Genomic DNA, 12,197 nt, shown 5'->3' with positions numbered 1-12,197 from the left:
AAAAGGGAGGCTATGACACAAGGGGAAAGGGAGAGGGGGAAGAGAAGCATGTACATGATAGGAAGAGGAATGTTGAGATGTAGACATCAAGGGAAGTGATCCATACTTTATTGGAAAGAAGGGATGAGAGGGAAATATCAAAATACTAGCTAGGTGGCTTTACAAGAATGAGCGTGTCCCATCAAGGAATAGCCCCTTCCTTTTATAGCCAAAAGAGGGGGTCTCTCCACATTAATGTATCCTTCCACATGCATGGTGTGTGTGGAAAAGTCTTCCATGTGGGCTAGGTGGGTACGCTCTCTCAATTGTGTGCGACAACCCTTTGCCTCCATTTTCCACATAAATCAAGCCCCATATCTCAAGTCTATGATACTCCCTTGGTCTCTTTCCAATTTTATAATAGGTTCAAACCTCTAGGAGGACAAGTGGAGGGTTGGCACAAGGAATCTTGCCACCTCATCCTACTTTCCCCATCATTTAACTAGCTCTCTTTGTCCTTCTATACCTCCCCCACATGGGCCTATCCCATATGGAGGGAATAACTCAATATAATAGCCATCTCCACCCATTTTATATTGCTTCTCCCATGGACTTTGAGCCATATCTCAATTATTGCATCCTAGGTGGAGGGGTGGCACATGGAGGAGCCATGCCATCTTGCATTTTATAATATTACTATTATGGATTATGTACAACACACCTTATGGGTCCTCTTACATGGAAGGGTGGCACATGGTCATGCCCTGCCACCTCAACCTTGGGCCCTATGCACACCATATTTTATTATACTATTGCCACATATACAAACACACATACGTATTAATGCCTTTTTCCTTAGACAATTTTATCCATAACAATACACATACACTTTTGTTTTTGTGCAATCCATTTGTCACTATATTATGTAGAATAGTCCCAAGAAAAGGGAAAGCTAGTTACAAATCATTAGAAGATGTCACTATGTGATAATAAGCTATGATAATCTAAATCCCACACATATAGGAAGTCATAAGAAGATTGAATTAAGGATTCTCAAAAGAACTGATATTTAACCGAAAAGGGATCACCAAAGGCTCAATGGTTACGAGACCATAATGCCCAATAGTAAACCCAATAAAAGAGAAGATCATAGCCCTACCTTAAACATCTAGAAATGCTTGTCAAAACAAGTACTGGGAAAATGGGCCTAAAGGCTTTGCATTAGTAAGAACAAGAAATCATAACATTCATGGCAATGCCGGAAGATATGGGGCATAGACTCCCGAGATGACCGACATCATTGATAAGCGGTAGGGGCAAGGGCAATATGACAGCGAGCTCGAAGTTGTCCTAACGGAAGGACACCAAGTAAAAATTGCCACAAGAAGAACTTTTGCTGAAGAGGAAGCTTGGAAGACCAAATATAATACAATCTTTGGTGCCACGACCTAACCAAATGCAATAGAAACCAAAGGGGGAGGTAGCAAGACCTTATATACAAATGCAACCCTAATATCTACCAATGGTAGAGGATGGCAAACTATCGTAAAACCCAGTCTTTAAGGTGGTCCAATACCTCAAGATAGCGTATGGGCAGACAATCATGCAACATCTGTGACTATAGAGATCAAAGAGGCCCATAATGTACTATCTCACCGCAATAGGAAAGGTGATAACCATGCCAACTACATCAATAATGTCATCCACAGAACACAATTTGGTCCATAGAAAATAAGAGTGGCGAGGTTCCTTCAAAGCCAAATGAGGTGAAGACACCTTCGACCAATCAAGGCTCTGGGCATGCAAGGAGTTAGCTGCAAGAGTATCCTTACCATTCCATTCTAAACGCCTAAGAAAGAGAAAAATTCAATGCTTTCCATATTGGAAGCTCGTATGTTTAGATTTACTTGAAGAAACAAACTTCAAGCAGCTATCCATTCAAATCTATTATCACTCCTAGCCTTGCTTTTCCAATCACCTCTTTTGACATTATCTCCAAGGGTGACATCACATCTTATCCTTTTCCTTATGAGCTTTCTTTATGATTCTAATTGGAAGATTAACTCGACAATTCCTTCGTTGTTTGCAATGGCTCCTTGAATTCATACATTCACGTACATCTTTTCCTTTACCTTCTAAGCTTGCATCCACATTTGTTAATGGCACTTGCATGCTAATGTTCAAATTAAGCACTGAACAAATCATTGAATCAAGTATGTCACATATGCAAGCAATGCTTCTAGTGATGTCAAAAACTGTTGACAAAGAGGTAAATGAACTTCATGTGTAGAAACAAATTCCCAAGAGATTGAGAAGGAAAAATAAATTTATATTGCATTATTAGTACAATTCGATTGTGTGTGAAACATTCATGATCATTTTTTACTATATCACACTCACTCATGACTCTACCCTCCCAACTTGCTAGATCTATACCCTCTCAAGTTATTCCAATCCGCAACACTAGGTATCCTTACAATGTCAAGAACCTTTTTGCAAGAGACAAGATGGAGTCCAAACATCATAGCCATGGGAAAGTTTCGAGATGTGGAAAATTTTTCTTGGATATTGCCAAGAAGTTCTAAATAGGATAAACATGGAATGAATAGGTCATGTGACCAAACAATCATTAAGCAGTGCCACCCATGAAGTCATAAAGATCATAGCCATGGAAAACACTCACACTTTGCAAAAACATTCTTTCGCATTGCCCAAGGGTTCTCACAAAAGAAAGATTCGACCAAGTGGCCAAAACAGATTTGAGTATTCCCATGAGTGAATATGGATACAAACTCCAATTCTACACTAAGTCATTCATCACGGTCAAGACCTGACACACTTATTTAAATTTTTAAACTCACAAATAAACTTTGATGTCCATTATACTGCATACAGTTACGTGTAAACACGCCTTTTCATAAAATGTAGAAAATTAAACATAGAAAAGGATACATATAGATTCTTGAATTATAGAAATCAAATAGAATAAGTGTACAATTAATATTAAAGATATTTGAAATGAAACTAATACATTGAATTGACAACATAGCAAGCTAACATTGCGCAATTTCAAGGACATTTTTCCTCTTCTATTTCCCAAAACTTTGAAGCATGTCTTTGCAAATGCTCATGATGCACATCATTAAAGGGTTGAAGCTTTGTTGGTTTTGATATGACCTCATTCACCCAAGGAAAAATCTTTTGGCGAGCTTTTGTTTTTGCGAGATTTTTTTAAAAATCCATACGTGTTTTTTTAATTAAAAAGATGGGAGGTTAGAAAGGGGGGGTAGATAAAGGATACGTCCATTTTCATAGCATGTGGGAGAGGTGGAAGAGTGAATTAATGCAAAAAGGGAGGCGGGCGAGGCCCGAGGGGGCATATGAGTGGGAGCAAGAGAGAAAAAATGTGTGGAAGGTATGTTCATATTCAAAGTAAAAGGGAGGAACTATGGGAGATATGTTCTTTTCAAAGTGCATAATTTGAAAGTTTTGACCTCATATTTGGATTCCATATTGAATTTTGAACATTCTGAGTACCTACATGACCATATTCCCATGAAAGCTGAAAAAATGGTGTTTTTTTCATGAATGCAACTTTAGCCTTTAGCCAAAACTGCATTAAAGGCCAAAACTGCATTCATGAAAAAAACACCACTTTTTCAAACTTCATGTTGGTACTCAAAATGACCAGAATGCGACGAGGATTCCAAATATGAGACCAAAACCTCCAAATTGGCTGCACCACTTGAGCCAAGACTTTGCAAGGCAATTCTATGATCATCTTTAACATGGCAATGTCATCATGTGATTCACTTATCCAACCCCTTATATGCATGTTTTCATCCACGTTAGACTATGAAATTGTGGATTTTTTCGATTAGTAACATCATTCCCTCTGAGGTGGCCTACTGATAAGAGTCTTTGATCTTCTAGAAGCTGTCTAAAAGCCTTTCAGGCACCTACAGTGGAAGTTTCTTGTGATATGGGCATCACCCTCATATGCTGCCATCTAGATGCTCCATGCTAGTAAGAAGATATGCTGCCATCTAGATGCTCCATGCTAGTAAGAAGATTAGAACCAAGATCACAAGTCTTACATGTTCAACCATCATGGCCCTCCATTCCAGTGGAACCTCTTGACCATTATCACTAATATCATCAATTCCTATCATTGCATTTCTTATGCCATCGATCCCTTCATTTTTTTTTTGTGGTCCCATCTTATCATTCTCAATACAAGACAAGTCTTCTACACCAGTGAGCATGTTGAGAATACAAGCAGACAATTGCGGACGAGAGAATATGAATGTACTCTTTTTTGCATTTTGCTCAATGCTAATCGCTCATCAAATCTTCAATGAGATTGAAGTTGGGTTTTTGTTGGTTGGACACTTGTAAACCTATATCTAGTCTCTTATCCAATATGGCCCATGTGGATTTGGAGACATATAAAGCAAGTCTTCTGAATAGTCATAGCACTTGCAAAATGAAAATCTACTTAATAAGCATTCAATAAAAATAGGAACTAAAATGCAAGGCATATATGAACATCCATTCAAAGTCATAGTACGATATATATCCTTGATGTATTTTAGTACATTTTGGTAACTCACTATTGTGTGAGATCATAACCTACTTGTTTTGTCAATTGCATACATCTAGCATGATTCGTCTTCGTTGACAAGAAAAAATGGTATTTAGTATCTAGTGACGTATGCTCCTTTGGATCAATGTTAAGGAAATTGTTGGAAATATTTATTCTCAATTGATTATGATCTAGAGAAACTTGAAAGATTTATATGTATGTATGGATGCATCTATGTATCTCAATGTGTGCACGCGTATTTTCACAACAAAAAAAGCATGTGCTCGTGCATGTATGTTATGCACGTAGATTGTGTACATATTATAATATTATGCCTCTCAATCCCACTATAATTTGTCAAATCTTTCTTTAAATTTCCTCTATCTAGAACAGTCTTATAAATGCATCTCAATGGAATGTCTCATGAGAAAAGCTCATGTTGACTTCAATCTGTAGAAATGTGCAAGGTCTTGAAGAATGGTTCTAAAAAATATTTTTTTGACAATATCAAATTATAAAGATGTGTCTATAAAGCCAAAATCGTTGAACCATTACACATTTCTTAACAAATATTTTATTGAAAGATATCAATGTCTAAATAGTACTTTACCCATGTCTACAAGACTTGGCATTTTGTCTAAAGCAACATATACAACTTTGAGCATGTCTCTCTTATAAGATGTAAAAGCATTGCCATGAATTTCTATAATTTGATGTAATTTTGTGGGTTTCTTTCATTTGATGCTTAAATTGAAAACCCTTTAAAAGTGTTCAAGACACGAATATGTCCTACTAAGTGGCTGTGTTTAAAGAATTTTCACAAGCTACACGAGGTAAAATTTCATATCCTATATAGCTTTTCATCATGTCCTTTCTTAGGGTCCAAATTTTATCATGCCCTTTCTTATGATCCTGATTTTATTAAATGCTCGAAACAACACCCAAAAATAGCAACTTCAAGTTTGGTATTACAAGGTCAAAATACATAATTTTTTATACTCATAAATCATAATCATTTGTATATGGTCAAAACACTCTTATTCGAATAAAAAATTTCAAACTTTAGAGTAGTATCTAGGCTTTGATATATTTTTCCTTATTTTTGTTGTCAAACAGGCAAAAAGTGACTTGCAATCAATGTTTTTTTTCTCAAAATAGGTATTCTTATTTTTAAGTTTCTATATATCAATGGAACACTCTTTGTATATCAAAGATAATGTCACTTTTTTTCAAGTCATTATTATTTTTTTCTGGGTCTATCGTAGTAGTGTAGTGTAAAGGTAACATATTATCTTTTCTTGGGTCTATTTGAATGATTAGTTATGAGAGTAGTGTCGTGCGCCTAGAGAGTAATGTAAAGGTAATATATTTCTCAACTATGGAGGGAACACCAAAATCATCACATCTGGTACTCCCAAAAGGGTTCCTCCTTGACAAGTATAGAGGCTAGAGCGAGGGTGAAAGGATGATGGTCTTCATTAATTCAGGACATCCTAGAAATAGTCATGAGCATCTAGCTCCCTCTCGAGCTCATCGTGAGCTTCATTGTTTTCACAGGCTGTTGTAATGCTTCATAGTTAAGCCACTGGCTACTTTCCTCTTCATGAGGAGAAGGTTTTTTTATCATGATATCAACACAAAGCTACTATATTTCTTTGCTCCAAATAATAATAATATATTCTCAAGAATATGAATGGTTATACATCATAATATGGCACCCTACTCGTATGCCACAACTATGGGAGGTAGTAGGGTGTGGCCAACTATCAAGCTCATCTATATAGAACTTTCTATGTTCCTATGACAAGAGAGCTGTTTTTCTATGCTATCGCAATAAGGCCTGTAGGCATCAGCGACAGTCTTGAGCAGTGAGCTCCATAGAACTTCTAAGTCTTTGAATTTACATGCCTATGTACTATATCTCATGATTTCAATTATTTAGTGATTAACTAAGCAATTGTCACAATGCTTGTATACAATACAGAGCATCATGGGAAGCCCAACAAATGAGATTACATCCACAGAAACTATAGAATTTTCAACTTAAGCTGGCCTTCATTATACAAACAAAGTTTAGGATAGTCTCATGCATGCTAATGCATACCATTAAGTCTGGCTGCAATATATTGAGCAAAATACACTTAAAAACAAATTTTGAGATGAGTATGACGATGTTATGACGATCATCTCATAATCAGGGAACTTAATTTCAGAACACAGGACTGTCCCTCAAAAGCTTCAAAAAAAAATGAACCTTCAGCCTAGACACCCTCAAAATGAATCATGACAGTAAATTAACGAGTGGGAACATCCCTTAGGATTCCCAGGGTTTTAAACTCCCCCTCAGAGATCTCATATGTAGACCCACAGGACATCGACCATTAGAGCTATCAAAAGGCCATCACAAATAGTATATCCAATATTTACGAGGATGTACGAAGAAATGCTACAGTACAAACCTTTGATCCCTCAACACCTCCAAAACGGAACGTCGGGTAGGTTCTAATGTGATCAATGTAGTGAAATACAGGCTGCACATCTGAAGATGAAGACGATGTTGACGATGTCGATACTGAGTCCTCACCTCGGCCATAAAAAGTACCAAAGCTTGGACTTTGCATGTATGAGCACGCTTCATCTACTAGTTCATCTTTGGTACTATTGCATGACGTGATTACCTATGCAATTGTGAAGAATTCATCTGCAATTAGAAAAAAAATGTAGCGAGATAGTCCAATGACCTAGACACTACAATAGGCACAATGGTGTATAAACAGAGACAAAGAGAGCACCAGAACGCCGCCTGGAGCAGTAAGTTTTGATACAGCTTTCCAATACATGACCCTGCCAGAGAACAAATAGCAGCACCACCTTAGAACACCACAAAACTCCATTTTAAAGCAGAAACTGCACATTTCAAGCTCCTGACAATATTACAAAACAAAAATCATCATAACACTCTTGGCCCCAGCCAACGGGGTCCTAGCCTGGTGGTTAAGGCGGGTGGGTGTGTGTGAGTGCGCGTGAGTTCAACCTCTGGCTAGGCCCTGGCGGCACCACAATACAAAAAAACACTCTTGGCCCCAACTTTCCACCTGGGTGGTTGGACCCACGTCTCCTCTAAAAATTAGGAATGCGAAGATTCTTCGAAGTGGCCATATGAAAAAATAAAAAAAGAATTCACTCTGTCCAAGAGTACCCCATACAACGCAAACTCCTTTGTTGGGTGCAAATCTGTCCACCCCAGAACAGTAAATTGCAGCAGCTCTTCTGTCAGCTTGATTATGGTATGCCTTCTTCCATCCAAAACAGTACACTTCGCGGTAAAGTGGTGTGGGATTGCTGCTCACCTTGCAGATCTGCAAATCGCCTTTCTCCAACAGAGAGCATAGAAAGCTTGTGTGGAGAATCGAGACAAGGGCTACATGACATGGGAGCACTCACATGATCTCCAGGAATGCTTGAGAGAACTGAGAGTCAGGCTTGACTCCACCCGTCTAAAATGTCACCTCCACCAAGTCTTTACTAGTGAACAAGCCTGGCTCCAATACCATGAACAAGATTCACCATGCGATTATGCGGACAGCGGAAGCAAGTGATTACAAGACTAGACAATGAACAAAGAGAGGTCGTCCCTGACACATCCCAGCACTCCTGAAACCCCTGATCTGCAAAACAACCACACACAACATCAGATCTGAGCTGGCTGCTCACCACCCAACCATGACATCTACGGGATGTGATCCTGAATCAGAAGATGTCCCCTCCGAGCCACGAGCTGAGCTACTGGCACGAAATGCTCTTTGGAGGTTTTGTAATGTCTCCCATGTTGCATCCTCCTCAACACGATCCTTCCACTTAATCTTGTATTCCGTGATAGTACGATTACGAATCTGTCTTTCACGAAATTCAAGAATACACTCAGGTTCGTGAGGAATAAAAGTCAAATCTGTAACTTCTATAATCTCATGAGGAGAAACAAGTTGATCATCTGCACCCAAGACTTCTTTCAGTCTACTGACATGAAAGACTGGATGTATTTAACAGGCAATTCTGGTCGATATGCAACTGGTCCAATTCTTTTAATGACCTTGAAAGGATCACAGTATCTGGGGGATAATTTTCGAACCAAACCAGTACTTAGGCTCTTGGATTCCTTAGGAATTCTCAAATATACCATCGTTCCTTCAGAGAACTCTCTGGGTGAACGATGTCTATTAGCATAAAATGTGTCCCGATCTTGGGCACTTCTAATAGACTCCTTGGCAAACTGCAACATTTCCTGCATATCTAGCAAGAAATTCTTAGCAGCATCATTTTGAATCCCTTTTAATGCAACCATAACTGGTGACTTAGATTGAAACCCGTACATAAGCATAAAAGGACTATAACCCGTACTAGAATGCTTTGCACTGTTGTAAGCAAATTCAATCATAGGTAGATAATCTTCCCATGAAGACTGTCTCTTAGATACATATGCCCAAAGCATGTCTTCAACCAACTGGTTGACCTTTTCTGTACTGCCATCGGATTGTGCATGATCCGAGGAACTCATACTTAGAGTAGTTTCCAACTTCTCAAATACAAGTGTCTAAAAGGTACTTGTAAACTTTGAGTCCCTGTCACTGACTATGTCAAATGGCAAACCATACAGCTTGAACAAGTGGTCCACAAACTCGTGAGCCAGCTGAACAGCTGAAATAGTTATTCGAGTAGGTAAGAATCTAGCCATTTTTGTCAAACGGTCGACTATAACCCAAATGGAGTCATGACCCTTGCGCGTTCGAGGCAAACCAGTAATGAAATCCATGGAAATACTTTCCCATTTATTACCTGGAATCTGTAATGGCTGTAATAAGCCCGCGCTCCTAAGGCGTTCTGCCTTAGTAACCTGACAAACCCGGCAACCTACTACATAGTTCTCAATGAATGCACGCATCTTAGGCCAATAAAAGGTATGCTTCACAAGAGACAGAGTCCTATGTATACCTGGATGTCCCACACTAGGAGCATCATGACACTCCCAGAGAATCTTGGATTTAAGGTCCAGAACATCAGGCACACAAATCTTTTCATTCCGGAACAGCAAGCCGTTCCTAATCATCCACTGACTATTGGGGTAAAGACACATTGCCACCCCTTTATTAAAGATATGACACCTATAGTCGACTGTCTTAAGACAGTCATAGGGGAAAAAACCTAATCCTAATAAAACCTATGAGTTTGTGGTGTGGCTCATCACTTCACACCCGCATCTTTTGTGTCACCACACTCTCTCTCACTCTCTCCCCCTTGTACTTCTCCCTCATTTTCTTCCCTCTCAACTGGTATCAGAGCTAGCCTCTCTTCCCCCTCTACCCCTGCCTACCCACTCCCTCTACCTCTACCTATCCCCTCGGGCCTCGAGCCCTCAGCAGCTCGGGCAGCAGTGCGAGGCAGATCGGGGCAGCAGATCGGGGCAGCGCACCGGCAGCCCACGCGGGTGAGCAGGGCTACAGCAGGGCAGCGCCGAGCAGCGCCAGCAGCTGCACAGCAACAGCTAGCTGCTACACCCTCCGGGCTTCGTACAGGGCGGCGCGCAGGCGTGCGCGTGTACGGCCGTACGATCGTCCGTACCGCCGTACGGACTCCGTACAGGCGTCCGTACTGTACAGACGCCGCTGTACAAACAGGGAGCTGCGTCGGGAAACTGCGACAGGGATCTGCAACAGAAAAGTACATTTTTCGAAACTTTTTTTTATCTGTACCCTACAGAGGTACATCAAGTACACAGGTACTCTGCACAAGTACACCAGTACAGAAAGTACAGCAGGTACAGCAGTTTTTTTGTTTTTGGGAGAAGAAAGAAAAGGATAGAGAGCACTCTGCTCTTCATTCAGGATCATTTTCAGTTCTCAAAACTGTGTTTTGAAAGTACAGCAAGTACCTTCGTGTCCCTCGTGCTTGAGGTGACTAGTACCACAGTGTGTGGTTGATTGCACAGTTATCTTGTTTCGGGAAGGTAATGCCTTGATTTTGCAGAGGACTTTTATGCTTTTGCTGAGTGCAAATCTCAGCTTTTGGGTGACATTTTCAAAGGGCTTTTGCCTGGAAGTCTATGCAGTGTATGCCTTGAGGCAGTGTGGAGCCAGGGAGCCCACATTGGTCTTGTTTCCGCAGTGTATTCAGTGACATTTCTTGCAGGTCACATTTTGTATACGACACCTTGGAAAATCTCAGTTGAGCCACGCTTGGCCAAGTCGCATCGAGTTTACTCGGTCCCTAACTGTCCATCGTTGACAGTGCTCAAAAGATTCTCTTCAGTGTCTGTACGTTGGGATCTGTGTTGTTATTATGTACACAGGGCTGTTTATGCATTGCATTGTCAGGTGAAAGTGCCAGGAGAGCGCTACTTTTTTGTATGCTACCTCAGTTTTGAGGTGTTTTTCACTTGGTACAGGTGTCAAATCAAGGGGCTTTTGCCCAGATTTTGCTTGAGAGCACCTTCAGATGCCTTTTATCCCTTTGGCAGAAGGGTGATTGCTTGGGATTTGTCCCATTTTCTGTTGCAGGTTTGTGACACGCTGAAGTGTCTGGAGCCTCTTTTACAGTGAACAAAACAGTGTATGACAAGTGGTTTATGGATATAAAATCAGTGCAATACCTCATCTGAGGTGGGAGAAGTGATCAGGACAGCAGTGTTTTATGCTTCATCAGATGATGATGCACTGTTAAAGCACCTGTGGAACAGCTGCAGCATTCTGAAATTACTGTTTTATGCCTATTTGAGCACGGTACAGTGTGTCAGAAGGTACAGTAACTGGAGGGAAATTTACTGTTTTGCTGCAGATTCTTTTGACAGTTAAAAACGGCACTTTTGTGAGTGCTTCTGGCTCTTGATAGAGCAGGTTTTTTTTTCCTGAGAAATCAGAACTTTATTCAGTCATTTTTGACTTACAGGGAGTCAGGAACTTTCCTTATCTGATATGGCATCAGGGGGAAGTGAATCTTCAATTCTGAACATAAAGAAATTGGAAGGAGCACACAATTATGCATTATGGGCAGAACAGTGTTTGAATGTACTTCTGCTAAAGAAGATTTCTAAGCCCATAAGGGTGAAGGGTGTCAAGCCATCTGACATGGCAGATGATGAATGGGAAGAGCTTGATTTGTCCGCAAGGGCAGCTATCATGCTTACTATTTCTGATACTCTTGTGTTCAATGTTCAGGCTGAAAAGACCTCTTATGGCCTATGGCAGAGGCTAGCAGAGTTGTATGCCCAAAAGAGTTCAGCCAGTAAGGTTTATTGGTTGAAGAAGCTGGTTGATCTTCGCATGAAGGAAGGTACAACTATGACCTCACACTTGAGTGAGTTCAATGCCATCTTTACACAGCTGATTGCACAGGGGTTGAACCTTGATGAGGAGTTCAAGGCTACTTTCTTGTTGTGTACCCTCCCTGAGAGTTGGGACACTTTCAAGACCACCCTGTCAAATTCAAATGTCATTCTTATGTATGCTGATGTGGAGAGCTCTCTCCTTATGGAGGAGATGAGCAGGAAAAATAATATGGGCAGCAAGTCTTCAAATGCTTTGCAGGTACAGGATAGAGGCAGGACTCAGCAGAAGGGGAGATCTGCTAGTAAGTCCAAATC

The 12,197-nt window shown here is 40.3% G+C and overlaps 1 protein-coding gene across 2 annotated transcripts in view; it reads right to left on the bottom strand.

The window, feature by feature from the left end:
• Positions 1-6,618: 6,618 nt before the first annotated feature.
• AR401 (S-adenosyl-L-methionine-dependent methyltransferases superfamily protein) overlaps positions 6,619-12,197 on the bottom strand; it is a 40,563-nt gene continuing 34,984 nt past the window's right edge. For both annotated transcript variants that reach the window (XM_087369707.1, XM_087369706.1), the window contains exons 7-8: positions 7,357-7,408; positions 6,619-7,242 (exon numbers count right to left, since the gene is read on the bottom strand). In XM_087369707.1, the coding sequence (XP_087225833.1) occupies positions 6,988-7,242; positions 7,357-7,408 (307 nt within the window). In that variant the 3' untranslated portion in view covers positions 6,619-6,987. The remainder of the gene's footprint in view (positions 7,243-7,356; positions 7,409-12,197) is intronic.

This window comes from Dipteris shenzhenensis, chromosome 31, assembly GCF_047967505.1.
Source record: "Dipteris shenzhenensis isolate YYH24624 ecotype China chromosome 31, Dip_SZ_1.0, whole genome shotgun sequence".
NCBI lineage: Eukaryota > Viridiplantae > Streptophyta > Polypodiopsida > Gleicheniales > Dipteridaceae > Dipteris > Dipteris shenzhenensis.
Note: the sequence above shows the minus strand (reverse complement) of the source record. Positions and strands in the feature narration are given on the sequence as shown.